Here is a 16,961-nt window from a genome sequence, read left to right on the forward strand (position 1 = left end):
GGGTTAATTTTCCCTATAAGCATCACCTTGCACTTATCCACATTAAATTTCATCTGCCATTTGGATGCCCACTTTTCCAGTTTCACAAGGTCTTCCTGCAATTTATCACAATCTGTTTGTGATTTAACTACTCTGAACAATTTTGTATCTGCAAACTTGATTACCTCACTCATCATATTTCTTTCCAGATCATTTATAAATATATTGAAAAGCATGGGTCCCAATACAGATCCCTGATGCACTGCACTGCCCACTCCCTTCCACTGAGAAAATTGTCCCATTTAATCCTACTCTCTGGTTCCTGTCTTTTAGCCAGTTTGTAATCCACGAAAGGATATTGCCACCTATCCCATGACTTTTTACTTTTCCTAGAAGCCTCCCATGAGGAATTTTGTCAAATGCCTTCTGAAAATCCAAATATACTACATCTACCGGTTCACCTTTATCCACGTTTATTAATTCCTTCAAAAAAGTGAAGCAGATTTGTGAGGCAAGACTTGCCTTGGGTAAAGCTATGCTGACTTTGTTCCATTAAACCATGTCTTTCTATATGTTCTGTGATTTTGATATTTAGAACACTTTGCACTATTTTTTCCTGGCACCGAAGTCAGGCTAACTGGTCTGTAGTTTCCCGGATCGCCCCTGGAGCCCTTTTTAAATATTGGGGTTACATTAGATACCCTCCAATCTTCAAGTACAATGGATGATTTTAATGATAGTTTACAAATTTTTACTAATAGGTCTGAAATTTCATTTTTGAATTCCTTCAGAACCCTGGGGTGTATACCATTCGGTCCAGGTGATTTACTACTCTTCAGTTTGTCAATCAGGCCTACCACATCTTCTAGGTTCACCGTGATTTGGTTCAGTCCATCTGAATCATTAACAATGAAACCTTCTCCAGTACGGGTACCTCCCCAACATCCTCGCTGGGAGTGGCAATGCTTCCTGTGTGGGCGAATCCTGAGTGCTAGCTGAAGCCTGTGGTTTTGCGGAACTGGCCGTGATGTCAGACGCAGTCTAGAGTAGTTTAGAATCAAATATTAGTCAACCCGTGCCCCAAGACTGGGTGGGCCATGATCCCCAGGGTTACCCCACTGTAACGCAAACCCTTGCTGCAGGTACAGCCTGGGTAAAAAATTTGGCACCATGGTGCAGGCCGACCGATACCGCCCGAGCCCACCAGTAGTCTGCTGGTACTGGTGCATAAGGGCTTTGGTATGCCCAACTTTGCATAGGGCCCAGGCACGTGCCATGCAGGGTAAAGCTAATTCCCTATCCCGCCCATGCTGGGCCCCATCCCAGCGGAAAAGCCTGCGAGGCCAGTGGTGCACTGCCCGTCCTGTTCTCAGGAATCACGTGCTGCTGGAGGCCAGTTCGACCGCCGGTTGTATGTTGGTCTCAAGGGGGGCCAGGTCACTGCTGAGTCAAGAGACTTGTATAAAGGTTGAACCTCAGGTGGGCCGAAATCAGGTGGAAGCTGCTACCAGCATGATTTGGGCAGTGTTTGGCTACATGGGAGCTGCGGCAGCAGTCTGAACTTGGGTGGGTGATGCGGCGCGCCGGAATTGGTAGGCCTTTGCATAGGTAGGTGCAGCGGCTGTGCTGTCTTGGGCAGGTGGAGCGGGTCGTCCATCTCATGCATGTTGCGATCAGCAGTGGGTGCTTTCTCCCCTCCCCTCCTGCATTTTCGCTGGTTCGTGGTAGGTCTCTATCCCCCGCCTGCCCCTGCCTGAGCGGCTCTTCCGAGTGCTCGGCCTCCTCGTGCACGGTTTGGACTCAGCCATGTCGTGTGCCCGCCGGGACTGTCCCCTCGTACGCAACCTCGCCTGTATGCCACCTCATGGATGCACGCTGACCCCTGGTATTATGCCCAACCCCAGAAGCTCGTATGCTTCTACCTGGCTAGCCGAAGAACTGAAAAAACTCAGTCGACCACGAGGCGAGTGAATGAGCCTGTTGTGAGAGATGAACGTGATGGCTGAGGAGGGGAGAAAGGGCAAGCGTGTGCATGTCGGCCGCTTAAATCAAGCCCGTGATGCGACCATTGTGCGCCCACCCCAGGTAGACGCAGACACTACGTCGACTTAGGGAAAGGGTCAGACGTGTGCACGCCCCCTGGGAACAGAAATCGCTTGGCAGAAGCAGGGTGAGCTGACCCAACGCGGCCTCACTGTTATCAGAGGGCTATCGGGCACTCGGCGCGAGCCCTTACCGTAAAGTGAAGGCTGTTACCATCCCGGTACGCAAAGCCCCACAACTAAACATAATCATAAACCACCAATCATCTTCCTCTCTCTAACGTTTTTTTTTTTACAATTACTTTTTTTTAGAATTTAAAAAATAATGTCTGTAAAGCCTGTGCAAAAGGTAACACGCCTACATTATGCTAATATTTATGTCAATCGCAATCTTTTAATGTCAAGCTGACCAAAGATAAAAAGTAACACGTGGCATCATGTGTTAATAGCTTACTGTCCTCCCAACAAAACCACATTTCAAATTAAATTTTGAGGCTATTTTTAAATCTTAACACCTGATTTTCCTGCTTACACTTTATTGATTTTATTTATTAAGAAAATGGTTAAATTTCCAAAAATCTCTTTTGCCCTATATGTTTGTCTTGATTAGATTGACTCTGCTGAGCAGGGATTGTCTCTTAAGTGCTTTTCCACATTGAGTAGCGCTATGGAAGTGATAAATAGCAGTAGTAAGAAATGAAGATTACATTAACATACTATTACTTTTGCTAATAAGTAGATAGCACTGTACAACCTGATAAAATATTGAGTTTCTAGGTGCATTAGCACATGGAATAACTGGTGAAGCATGTTGCTCCTATTGCAGGGAGAACAAATCAAGTCCAGCTGCATACTCCAGACTAACTCAGAGATGGCTGGCTGTCCATGATGTGTACAGTCCAAAAAGCAAATTCTCATGGTAGAAACCTCTAGTAATGCAAGACTGGCAAACAGGCATACATATAGCAATCATCATCTCCCTCAAATTATTAAAGCAGTTTAACTAGACAAAATAAATGATACCATGTAAACATCAAACTCATCCAGACATCTGAAAGGAGACTCTGCGATGGACCACAGGGAAAGGACGAAACAAACAGTTGAGAAAGAGCGTTCACCACCAGATAAGGACCTCATATCATTCAGAGCAGCCTTATTTCCTTCTCCAGGCTGGACCTTGAATTGAATAAATCAAAGTAGAATTAATTAATAATGTACTGTTAACTTAAAATCCAAACAGGTATAAATAGAAGGATTCTTTTTGATTCAAAAATGCATAGGTTACACTAGAAAAAGACTGTGAATACTAACATACAACAAGCATTATCTATTAAAAACAAAACAAAACTCAGCAGCCCTATTAATATTAACAGGGTGGAGATTTCAAATAAGATTATAGACTCTTGATGAAAATCTCAACTATAACAACTCATTTGCAGGGTACAGAGAATCAGCCATAAGTGCTTTGCTGCAACTTTCAGTTAGCACAGGGACATCAATTAATATTTGTACGATTAGCTGATCAGTTACCCTTCTGATCTGTTATAAAAATAAGCAATTGTGGCAAACTTAACAAATGTTTTGATAATATTCAAATCCCAATGATCACAACACAAACTAGCTCCTTTCTAGCCAACATTTTTTTACAAAAACCTTTTCTAGCCACACTGGAAGGTAGGATTAAGTACATTACAGAATATGCTGTTTTTAAGACTGTAATGACATCTTGTGGCAGCTTTTTTCTAAGCTGTAGCAGATTCGGAAATATTTCACATCTTGATTTTCAATGCATGTTCCATTTAAGTACATCATAAGTGTATTTTAATGTAAAAACCATAAAATTATGAAATATTCTATAATTTGATATATATATATCAAATGTTTCTTACCTGTAACAAGTGTTCTAACAGGACAGCAGGATGTTAGTCCTCACATACGGGTGACATCACAGGATGGAGCCCAATCACGGAACACTTTTGTCAAAGTTTCCAGAACTTTGACTGGCCCCTACTGGGCATGCCCAGCATGGCACTAACCCTGCAGCCAGCAGGGGTCCCCCCCTTCAGTCTTGTTAAAAAGCTACAGGTAGTGCCGAAAATAAAATAAGAAAACGTTACGAACCCAACACCACAGGGCGGCGGGTGGGTTTCATGAGGACTAACATCTTGCTGTCCTGTGAGAACACCTGTTACAGGTAAGCAACATTTGCTTTCTCACAGGACAAGCAGGATGGTAGTCCTCACATATGAGTGAGTACCGAGCTGAGGAAGTCAGAGCATGCACCAAATGTACGCAGGCGTGCAAGGCACTAAGCCTAGGAAGAAATTTGGCCGAGGGCATCCTGAACCCCACCGGGCAGGCGAAAGGGTGTTGGTACGTCACGTTGTAAATAGGTCGCGCAAGACAGACTGGACGAAGATGGAATCTTGTCTTCCGGCTTTGTCCAAGCAATATTGGGCTGAAAAAGTATGGAGAGAACTCCAGGTAGCAGCCCTGCAAATGTCAGGAAGCGGCACCGATCGTAGGTGTGCTACTGAAGTCGCCATGGCCCTCACAGAGTGTGCTTTAACACGGTCATGAAGTGGAATGCCTGCTTGCTGATAGCAAAAGGATATGCAGTCCACCAACCAGGAGGAGAGAGTCTGCTTACTCACAGGCTGCCCCAATTTGGTGGAATGGAAAGAGACAAACAATTGAGTACTTTTCCTGTGGGCAGCTGTACGGTCTAGGTAGAATGCTAGAGCCAGTTTGCAGTCAAAGATATGCAGAGCCTGCTCTCCTGGATTGGAATGGGGCCTGGGAAAAAATGTAGGTAGTATAATGAATTGATTGAGATGAAACTCCAAAACTACCTTAGGTAAGAATTTAGGGTGAGTGCGGAGTACTGCCCGGTCCTGCAGAAGTTTAGTGTAAGATGGATAGGTAACTAGAGCCTGTAATTCACTAACTTTGCGAGCCGAAGTGATTGCCAAAAGGAAAATCACTTTCCATGTGAGATATCGAAGGTCACAGGATTGAAGAGGCTCGAATAGTGGTTTCATGAGCCGACCCAAAACTAGGTTGAGGTCCCAAGCAGGGGCCGGAGGACGCAGAGGAGGCTTGAGGTGAAGCAAGCCCTTCAAAAAACGTGTTACAAGGGGTTGTACTGAAATAGGAATGTCCCTGACACCTTTATGGAAGGCGGCAACCGCACTGACATGCATTCTAATGGAGGAAGTTTTTAGACCTGACTCTGACAAGTGCCAGAGATAGTCCAGAAACTTCATGATTGGACAGGTAAAGGGGTCAAGGGATTGAGAAGAGCACCATGACGTAAACCTGTTCCATTTGTAAGAATACAATTTTCTCATGGAAGACTTCCGTGAAGCAATCAGGACACGGGAAACTGGTTCAGTAAGATTAAGTGGCTGAAGGATTAACCTTTCAACATCCATGCCATCAGGGACAAGGATTTAAGACTGGGGTAGCGTAGGCACTCGTCGTTTTGAGTGATTAGAAGTGGGTCCCTTCCCAAGAGAATGTGCCTGCGAATGGAGAGATCCTGAAGTATTGGAAACCACACTTGGCGCGGCCAGTGGGGTGCTATCAGGATCATGGTTCCCTTGTCCTGACGTAACTTCACGAGAGTCTTCGAGAGAAGTGGAAGTGGAGGGAATGCGTATTGGAGACCGTTTGCCCATGAGAGGGAGAACGCGTCTCTTGGCTGATAGTGTTGGATGCGAGTGAGAGAGCAGAAGTTCTCTACTTTGCAATTTTGAGGTGATGCAAAAAGAGGTCTATTTGAGGATAACCCCATTGGTGGAAGATAGGGTTTGCTACTGAGGGGTTGAGAAACCACTCGTGCGGTTGAAAGGTGCGACTCAGCTTGTCTGCCAACACATTGTCCACTCCCGGCAAGTAGGTGACCCTGAGGAACATGGAGTGGGAGATGGCCTCCGTCTAGATCTGCGTAGCTTCCTGACACAGAAGGTAGGATCCCTTCCCTCCCTGTTTGTTGATGTACCACATGGCCACCTGGTTGTCAGTCTGGATCAGGATGACTTGATTGGAGATGCGATCCTGAAATACCCTGAGAGCATATCTGATTGCTCGCAGCTCCAGGAAATTTATTTGGTGTTTGGTTTCCTCTGGAGACCAAGATCCTTGTGTCTGCAGATCAGCCACGTGGGCTCCCCATCCGAGGTTGGAAGCATCGGTGGTGAGAGTTATTTGAGGGTCTGGAGCCTGGAAGGGCAAGCCCTGGAGGAGATTGATCTGATTTTTCCACCAGGCGAGAGACAGACAGAGTGAGTCGGTTACGTGGACAATGGACGACAGGGGCTGAATGGATTAAGTCCATTGCATGACTCTCATGGCCAAACAGGCCATTGGGGTGACCTGAACTGAGGACGCCATGTGTCCCAGGAGGATGAGAAAGCGGTGTTCAGTCGTGGAGTGTTGAGACTGCAGCTGGTGTGCGAGAGACATGAGAGTGAGAGCTCGCTGTCGAGGCAGGAAAGCCTTTGCCTGCAAGGTGTCCAAGTCTGCCCCAATGAACGATAAGGTTTGAGATGGGACTAAGCAGGATTTGTCGTAGTTGTCAAGAAATCCGAGTGAAATTAGAGTGCATAAAGTAAGATGTAGGGACGACAGAGCAGCTTGCTGAGTGGGAGCCCTGATTAACCAATCGTCTAGGTAGGGGTAGACGTGAACACCTTGAGTTCTGAGGAAGGCTGCAACTATAACGAGGCATTTTGTGAAGACTCGTGGTGCAGCCGCAAGGCCGAATGGAAGCATTTGGTACTGATAGTGCTTGGGGCCTACTAAAAACCTCAGGTATTTGCGATGAGATGGAACTATCGTGATATGAGTGTGTGCGTCCTGGAGGTCTAGAGAGCAGAGCCAGTCTCCTCTTTGTAGAAGAGGAAGAAGAGAGCCCAAGGTTACCATTTTGAACTTCTCTCACTGGATTTACTTGTTGAGGGCACGTAGATCCAGAACTGGATGAACGCCTCCAGATTTTTTGGGGATTAGAAAGTAGAGGGAAAAGAACCCTAGGCCTTGTTGTGAGTATGGCACTGGTTCTATTGCTCTGGACTGGAGGAGGAGGGAGACCTCCTGCTCCAAGAGCAGTGAGTGGTCGTATTTCTCCACGTTGGTAGAGGTGGGGAGTCCGGTGGAATGGAGAGAAAGTTCAGACGATAACCTTGAGCAATTATCGCTAGGACCCACTGGTCTGAGGTGATTGAGTGCCACCTGTTGTTGAAATGGCACAATCGACCTCCCACTGGTATGTGGGGCAATGGAAGCTGGCTGCTGCTCTCTATGTAAGAGTCAAAAAGCGGAAGCAGGGCCCAGCTGAGAGGCTGTTTGTGGTTTTTGTTTCCATGTCTGACTAGACTGGGCTTTCTGGAACGGTCTAGAAGAACGGGTTCTAGTTGGTGGCGGGTAGGACTTCTTAGAGTCTTTCCTAAAAGACTGTTTTGAAGAGTATTCAGAAGGCATAAGAGAGCTGTCTCAGGGTCTCATGATGGTCCTTTAGTTCTGCCACCGTCCATTGAATCTGCTCGCCAAACAGATTGTCTCCTACACAGGGGAGGTCGGACAATCTGTCCTGAATTTCAGGGCGAAGGTCAGAAGACTTGAGCCTGGCCCATAGTCTTGCCGAGATAGCAGTTGCAGATACCCTGGTTGCAGTGTCAAAGATATCATAAGATGATCTTGTTGACTAGGGTTTGGAGTTGCTCTTGAAATTGCTGAAATAAACAATGTGCACAAGAAGAGGACATATCCAACAAATGAATTCATTTATTAATATATACCCCAATTACCTATCTAACATTAAAATCTCTCTAGCACACTCATCCATCACACATACACATCTAAAACCAATATTCATCAATGAACATAAAGTGTTTTTTTATAATATATATCCTATGATATGACTTTTAAATATTTTTTAAAACATTTATAAAGCACTGATGTTTGTCCTAACGTCCAACAAAGATCTTCGTTTCACCCGTTTTGTCTTAAGGGCTTCTTCAGGGATGGATTTAAACATCAAGAAACATCCAGAATAACTTTCCTAGACAATATTTATGTTTCTTCCTGATTAACCACTTCCAACAGATATCCTTAGTGTCTTCATCAGCCTCATAAGAATCACCAACTTGCTTGGTGTATATCACAATCACGGAGATTTTACATCACACGCACAAATATCAACTCTTAACTCGTCGTACCCAACATATGAAGATTATAGCACCAGTTGATATCCAATTCTTCAAAAAATATTCAACTGAATGATTACTCAATCAATCTGTATTGTTCATACCATATCTTATCCCAGAAGGGAATTCAACATCCGGAAATGACGCATGCTTCACATTTTAAAAAAGCGTAATGTGTGATGGATGAGTGATGTGTATGTGTGATGGATGAGTGTGCTAGAGAGATTTTAATGTTAGATAGGTAATTGGGGTATATATTAATAAACAAATTCATTTGTTGGATATGTCCTCTTCTGGTGTACATTGTGTATTTCAGTAAGGAAGAGGTAGTTTGTCTTTTGACCCTTGTGTGACTATACTTGAAATTACTGATGCAGGAAGCCTGTTAAGTGTTGTATCTGCTTAAATAAGACCCTATTATATTGGGTCATATAGAGCTGATAAGAGGCAATTCTGGAGATGAGCATTAATCCCTGGAAGACATGGCGACCAATGGCATCTAGAAATTTCTGTTCCTTGCCTGGGGGAAAGGAAGTGTGAGGTTTTGCTCTCCTTGCTCTTTTCTGGGCAGATTCGACAACCACAGATTGGTGATCCAATTGAGGTTTGCCAAAACCTGCAGCTGACTGAATGAGATAGGTTGTGTCAGCTTTCCTGTGGACTGGAGCCACAGAGTCAGTATCTTCCCAGTTCTTTTTGAGGAGATCTAGAAGAACCTGGTGGATAGGGATGGAGGTTACTTCCTTGGGAGCATCCAGGAATTGTAACAGCTCCATCATTTGATGCCTGTCATCTTGTTCAGTCTGCAATTGGAAAGGTACCAATTCAGACATTTCCTTCACAAAATTTATGAAGGAAAGGTCCTCTGGAGGAGAACCGGAGGCACCGATGAAGGCATCGAAGGCACCGGTGCAGGCATTGAGGGCATTGTTGGATGGCTCGGTGGAGCCGATGGACACGTCGGCACCGATCGTATCTGCATCGGCAGAACCCCCGAAGGAAGGATGCGGAACAGTGTTGTTTCTCCTCCCGATGATAACGCAAGCGGGGAGGGCACTGGAGCCATCAGTGACCCAGGGTCCATCGGTGGAAAAGCGGCCATAAGCGCTTCCATCCTCGAGAGCAGCAGTGCCAACGCTGCTGAATCGGGTCAATGGTCGGTTCCGCAATCGGTACCGGAGGAATCTGGAGTCGATGCATCGCCTTGTCAATGGCCTCCTGAACCATCCGGTCCAGTTCTTCTCGGAGACCTGGAGCAAGCAGCCCCAGCTCCGGAACAGAAGAAGGAGGCAGAGGCATAGCCGGAGGGACCACCATTAAAGGCGGAGTTGTGGTTCCCGATACACTGTCGGGTGAGTGTTGCCTCGGTGACTCAGTCGCCGAAAAGGTCAGTGCCTTTTCGGGATGGGGTTTCTTCGATGGCGGCTCGGACGATAGTGAGGTCAATGATTTTGCTCCCTCGATAGTCCGAGACTTTTGATGCTGGTGGCGATGTTTATCTCTATGATCCCCTCGGTCCTGAGGGGGAGTAGAGGGTGACAAAGGCTGAGAAGTCGTCGATGCCGGACGGTCACCGGCTGGAGTTCGATGCTGGCTCAAAGTTGACGGTGCCGGTTCTGACGACGTCAATGCAATTGACGGCGTTGGGGTTTGAGCACTGAAGAGAAGCTCCATCTTCTCCATTCTAGCCTTGCAACCTTTTGGTGTCATAAGGGCACATTTGGTACAGGTTAGGACATCGTGCTCACTTCCGAGACACATTACACAGACTTTGTGAGGGTCTGTGATGGACATGGTGCGATTACAGTCCGGGCACTGGCGGAACCCCGACGCCATGGCCATGAAAAAATTGAGCCGCGGTACGGTAGACGGCCAGTAGAGTGTCAAACTAGACTGTAATCGACGAAAAACGGGTAAAAAACTTACCGGAGTACCTCGGCTTGAAAAAGTTGAAGGAGGGGCCCCTGTGGGGTAAATTAATTTTTAGTAATTCCGTGAAGAAAATTTCTGTCAGGAATCTCTGCAGAGCTCCTTAACCGCGTGGCTGCTGCTGTGCGGAAAAAAGAAGACTGAAGGGGGACCCCTGCTGGCTGCAGGGTTAGTGCCATGCTGGGCATGCCCAGTAGGGGCCAGTCATAGTTCTGAAAACTTTGACAAAAGTGTTCCGTGATTGGGCACCATCCTGTGATGTCAACCGTTTGTGAGGATTACCATCCTGCTTGTCCTATGAGATATATATATATATATATATATATATAAATAAATCAAACATACTCCCTTTGGAGTGAAATACAAGCACTATTCATATAAATAAGTCAATTTCTTTATTGAATTCCTAAACACATATCAACAAGTGAACAATCCTTTTCAATTAGAGTTTACATAAAATATACAATAAACATTCATATTTATCATCAAAGTGCATCAATGAATTATATAGTGCTTCAATCAGCCTTCATTCACTCTCAAACATACCCATCACATACATTCATTAGCAAGCATAATCAATCTATAAAACCACAAACATATATTCTCTAAAACAACCTCCAAGTCACAGAATTCACAGTATATATTATATAGTGTTCATTTACACCACTAAAGCATTCTTCATCATACCATAGAACCTGTATATAATCTAATACTCTGAAGCTAATACTACAATCCCTTATTTTGATCCTTATTAATCCCAATCCTTTCTATGAAAATTCATTGATCCCAACCGGGCCCTTGTGTTTCGCCTTGTCGGCTTCGTCAGGGGAATATATAGCGATCAAACCAAGGATCTGTTCTTGAATGAATTCACAATATGTAGCGTAGCCTCTTATATTAGAAACATCAAAGATCTTCTTTAAGGTTCCGATATCTTGTTATATGACCACGTCCTGTATCCGTTCTCACAATTTTTGCCGTCTTCGTTAAAAACTCTTGCTGTCGCTGTATCCACAGCCTCTACAGACTAATCACCACAAACTCAAAATGCTCTCCTTGCTGGTATGGAGATATACGGACACCCCATATCAGTTTTCCTCCGTTTACCCGTATACCATTTCTTATTTCCTTTTTTCTTTTTTTATATTATTCACCAGGTATTAAGCACAGAGTTCGAATCTCTACATATTTCACAGCACCCTTCTCTTCACTCCTTCCGGATCTACGAACGCGGTCGTGCATATAAGATCATGGAATTATATATATATATTGATATAAAACAGAAAATGTCATAATGTCTCTATCGCTCCATGGTGAGACTGCACTTTGAGTACTGTGTACAATTCTGGTCACTGCATCTCAAAAAAGATATAGTTGCACTGGAGAAGGTGCAGAGAAGGGCGACCAAAATGATAAAGGGATGCAACAGCTTGCCTATGAGGAAAGCCTAATGAGATTAGGGCTGTTCAGCCTGGAGAAGATACAACTGAGGGGGGATATGATAGAGGTCTTTAAAATCATGAGAGGTCTAGAATGGGTAAATGTGAATCGGTTACTTACTCTTTTGGATAACAGAAGGACTAGGGGGCACTCCATGAAGTTAACAAGTAGCATATTTAAAACTAATCGAATAAAATTATTTCACTCAATGCACAATTAAGCTCTGGAATTTGTTGCCAGAGGATGTGGTTAGTGCAGTTAATTTAGCTGGGTTTAAAAAAGGTTTGGATAAGCTCTTGGAGAAGTCCATTAACTACTATTAATCAAGTTGACTTAGGGAATAGCCACTGCTGTTAATGGCATCAGTAGCATGGGATCTCTTAAGTGTTTGGGTACTTGCCAAGTACTTGTAGCCTGCATTGGTCACTGTTGGAAACAGGATGCTGGGCTTGATGGATCTTTGGTCTGACTCAGAATGGCAATTTCTTATGTTATTTTCTTATATCCCCAGACAGTAAGAAGAGGTTCCATTCACATCTCCCTTCAAAGAACAGCAGGCTATATGATACTAGGATTTTGCAAGGGAATCATCTGAGGCATTTTGATTTACAAAGCTTATAAAGCTCAACCCAACTGGCTCCATTCCAGTCGCAGTGCTGTAGTGTAGGTCACCTGACTGTGTGCCTCTCTGCATTAGGGGTGGTGGGTTGTAGCTGCATCACAATGGTGATATGTTCTGGCCATGGGAGAAAATGGACAGGAGCAAAGCAAAGATGTTTACCTGTAAAATGTGTTCTTAGAAGACAGCAGAATACCAGTCCACAGAAATGACATTATTGATGGAGAACAGGGACTGAACTCTTCTTTAGACACTTCTAGAGCTTTTTCGACACTTTTACTGTACACCTGCAGGACTACCCTCTCTCAGTTCTCTAAAAACAACTATTTGAAAATAAGGAAGGCGGATAGAATTCTGTGGACTACTAGCCTGCTGTCTTCTCAGAACAAAGGTAGCGGGATAGCAGTCTCCATAAGCAGTATCCCTTGCTATGTGTTGCCCCTGAACAAAAAAGGGGGAAAACAACATAAAACATCAAAGGGTGAACACAACATTTTTTCTTGGGAGCATCACAATTTGTATTCTATGATTTTTTTTGGAAGGCAACCCAAATCTATTACAAATGTCTCCCACTCATGAAATATGTTTGCCACTTCTCTGTCCAGGACTACGTGTGGGGATCTAGGAAGAGACAAATCTGTCCTCTAGGACAGTGCTTCTCAACCGGTGTGTCGCGTCTCCCGGTGTCCCACTGCCCATTGCACTTCCCTTCTCCCTTTTTCCAGCCCCCACGGGCCAATTGGAAGCCTTTCTTCCTACCCCATGGCCCAATGGGAAGCCTCCTTCATTCTGCCTGCCCCCGCGCCTGCCAATCGGAAACCTCCTCCCTTCTACCTACCAGTGGGAGTAGGAAGAAGGGAGGAAGCCTTTGATTGGCTGGTGAGGCAGGCATCGCCTAGCCCAGGGGTGGGATGGGAGAAATAGTTTCGAAATCAGACGAAGCAAGGCCGCCACAGCGTGTGGTGGTGAAGAGGAAACCAGACTCTGACCGAGGCCACCAAGGGAGCCCAATCCCGTCTTGGCGCAAAAAGAAGGCCCGCCGGAGTAAAGCCGTGGTGGAACTGGAGTCCATCCCTGCAGTGAAGAAAGAATATGTTTTTGGTGAGAGCGGGTGTGTGTGTGTGAATGGGTGAGAGTTGGTGTAAATGGGTGCCTGGGTGAGAGCTCGTGTGTGTGGGTGTGAATGGAAGCCTGGGTGAGAGCTAGTGTCTGTGGGTGTGAATGGAAGCCTGGGTGAGAGCTTGTGTGTGTGGGTGTGAATGGAAGCCTGGGTATGAGCTGGTGTGAATGGGTGTTAGAGCATTTGTGTATGATCGAGAGCTTGTATATAAGAGACCATGTGTGTGATTGAGAGAGAGACTGGTCAGGAAGATGACTGGTGTGAGAGAGACAGAGACTGGCCATGGGGTCTAATTGGAGGTGTGTGTGTGTGTGTGAGTAACTGGTTGTGGGCGCTAAGGAAGAAGACTATGAGGACAGAGCTTCAACAGCCCTTGCTGCTTCTGGTGAGTGCTATTGGTCTGGAAGGGAAAGGAGTAGGAGAATTGCTGGAGAGGGTAAGTAAAGGTGGCTTTTTAAATGTATTTTTCTTGATTGATTGCCATTTTAATTATAGAAACATAGAAATGATGGCAGAAGAAGACCAAACGGCCCATCCAGTCTGCCCAGCAAGCTTTCACACTATTTTTTTTCTCTCATCTGTTATTCTTGGCTCTTAGTAACCTTTTTTATTCTATTTCCCTTCCATCCCCACCATTAATGTAGAGAGCAGTGTTGGAACTACATCTAAGTGAAATAGCTTAATTAGTTAGGGGTATTAACCACCACAATAAGCAAGCTACACCCATGCTTATCTGTTTATCCAGACTATGTAATTCAGTCCTTGTTGGTTGTTGCCTGAATATAGATCCACGTTTCTTCATTCCCCCCTGCAGTTGAAGCAGAGAGCCATGCTGGCTATGCATTGAAAGTTAAGTATTCTTATGCATTGAAAGTGAAGTATGCATTGAAGTATTCTATGCATTGAAAGTGAAATATAATTATTGGGTATTATGCAATGTCTGCTGTTTAGAAATATTGTATTGATATTTGGACATGTTTTAATAATTTTTATGAGTTTTTAATTGTTGTATAATTATTCTGTTCAGCAGCTGTTTGTAACATTTTTAGTATAGCTTTACAATTATTTCTGTGTGGGGCTCTATGTTTAGGGCCTGGTTTAATAGTCATATTTCTTAGATAGTATTGTTACGTATTTATTTATTTAAAGGGTTTTTTTTACCGACATTTGTAGGTACATCGTTTTAGTGTGTTCCATGATACAGGTGTAACTTTGTGCGGGTTAGTTTGTGTGCATTATTGCAAATCATGAGAGTCTGTTAGGTGCTATATTTCTCTTTCCATTTCTCCAGGTTCGCACTGTATGCAGAGTGGCTTTTTTTGTTTTCTATTCCAGTTTCTGTCTCCATATTTATAATTTGTGATTTTTCTGTACTTGGTGAAGGGTGTGTGACCGAGGTGAGGTATTTAACTAGCATGTAGGAATTTGTATCAATCTTATTTGTTGTGTTTTCTCAATAGGATATGCATTAGTGGTAGATTCCTATCTTTTCAGAATGAAGGCTATTTTGCCTGGTAGTAAAAGGAGTTTGTTTTGCTTTTACTGGGATGTCATCAGAACCAGAATATCTTTTTTTATGGCGAGTTGTACAGGGTAATGCCCTAGATCTGCTCTGCACTGATTGCTGGGGGTTGAGGGGATTCCTGTGGATGCAGAGTGCATGTTTACATTTAGCCCCGTGATGGTCTCATGTTCGGTGTGCCACGCATGTGAGAACCATCTTAAGCTCCATTGGGTCTGTCTCATATGGAGACATGTCATGGGAGTGACAGCAACTGTTGAGAACAGGAGGCCCTTCATTCTCAACATGCTCCAAGATGATGTCTGATGACTCCTCATTACTCAATTCTCTGCAGACCATCAAGTTGCAGATCCTTTTCGTGGAGATTAAGATTCTCACTTAAAGTGTGTCTAGCAGAGCATCTATAAATTCCAGTTGTGCTGTCATGCGCAGATGGGGTTTAGGGTAACTTAAAACTAATCCTAGCAACTCAGCTCCCAGAAGGTTTTGGGCATGGATTCATCTGCACTTCCTTGAAATGTGCTCTTAACTAGCCAATTATCCAAACAGTGAAACACATGCACTCTCAGCCTGTACAGATACCACAGCTAGATATCTGGTAAACACGCATGGTTCTGATACTAGGCTGAATGGCAGTACATAGCGCTGGAGTTGGTGTTTCCCTGTAAAAAAAAATCCAAATTACCTTCTGTAACTGGGATAAATCCCTATATGGGTATATGTGCCCTTGAGATTTAACGAATACAGCTAACCCCCTTTTGAAAGAAATGCGATTAAGATATTATGCATGTTTACCTGTTTCTCGCTGAGATTTGTGGATCAGCAGTTTATACATTTTTATAAATAAAATATATATGATGCCTAGGGAAACATTGACCTTTCAAAGAAATTTGTTCAAGCTCCTTAGGTCTAGGATGTGACAGAGTTTTCTTATCTTTTTTGGGATCAGGAAATAGTCTGAATAAAATCCCATCTTCTCTCCTGCAATGGTACAGGTTCAACCATCATCTGCAAGATGAAGCAGAGCTCCAAACATAGAAATCTTGATATGCAGTTTGGTGCAGTGTTTTGGGAAGGATAAATAAAATTTGTAACCACTTCATACAATTCAAAGAACCCAGTGGTTTGAGGTTATACTGGCCAAGTTTATGAAAAACCATAGCCTTCCTCTGAGAGGGAGGGATACTGGCTATGTATTCCTGAACTAATCAAGGAGTGGACGAGTAGCCTAGTGGTTAGAGCAGTGGGTTATGAACCAGGAGGGTTCAAGTTCTGCTGTTGCTCCTTGTGACCTTGGGCAAGTCACTTTACCCTCCATTGCCTCAGGTACAAACTTAGATTGTAAGCCCTCTGGGGATAGGGAAATACCTATAGTACCTGAATGTAATCCACTTTGAAGCCCTGAAAAAAGTGTGAAAAGTGGAATATAAAAATAAATAAATATTACTGGTTATGACTGGGAGGCTGCCTGGGGCTTTGGGGCCCTGCACACTCTGGAACATGGATGAGAGTGCAGAGGGAAAAAAATACTTTGGAGGAGTTTTGCCTCAGTATTTCATTCAGATACCTCCTTATTGGAGAAGAGGATGGATTGAAGTGGTTGCTAAGAGTGTCATTAAACTGTTGTCTTTATTTAATTTGAGCCACTGCTTTAACTCATCTCTGAAGTGTGGAACACCTTGATCACGTTGTGGTTAAGATTTATTGATGACATGCTTATAATCTGGGGGGGGACACCGATGTGCAATTCTATGTCTTTTTAGACTGGCTTAATTCGGTTAACACCAATATTCAATTTAATTTTACTATTGACCCGGTCCAAATAGCTTTTTTGGACATATTAATATCAGTCAGGGATGGTAAATTTAATACTACTCTTTTCAGGAAAGAGACGGACCGAAACACCTTACTGGCATACACTAGTTTCCATCCCCGACCTTTAAGAGATAACATCCCCACAGGCCAATTTCTGCGTCTCCGACGGCTATGCTCCTCCCGGGCGGATTTTTTAAAACAATCTCACGATATGACAAACCGTTTTTTGGAGAGAGGTTATCCAGCTCGGGTGGTAAAGAAAGCCTTCAAGCGAGCGTTGTACTCT

The 16,961-nt window shown here is 44.2% G+C and overlaps 1 protein-coding gene across 1 annotated transcript in view; it reads right to left on the reverse strand.

The window, feature by feature from the left end:
* SMC6 (structural maintenance of chromosomes 6) overlaps nucleotides 1-16,961 on the reverse strand; it is a 317,112-nt gene that overhangs the window by 35,678 nt on the left and 264,473 nt on the right. Inside the window, 1 exon segment of the mRNA XM_029595951.1 lies at nucleotides 3,045-3,197. Coding sequence (XP_029451811.1) covers nucleotides 3,045-3,197 — 153 coding nt within the window.

This window comes from Rhinatrema bivittatum, chromosome 3, assembly GCF_901001135.1.
Source record: "Rhinatrema bivittatum chromosome 3, aRhiBiv1.1, whole genome shotgun sequence".
NCBI classification, from domain to species: Eukaryota; Metazoa; Chordata; class Amphibia; order Gymnophiona; family Rhinatrematidae; genus Rhinatrema; species Rhinatrema bivittatum.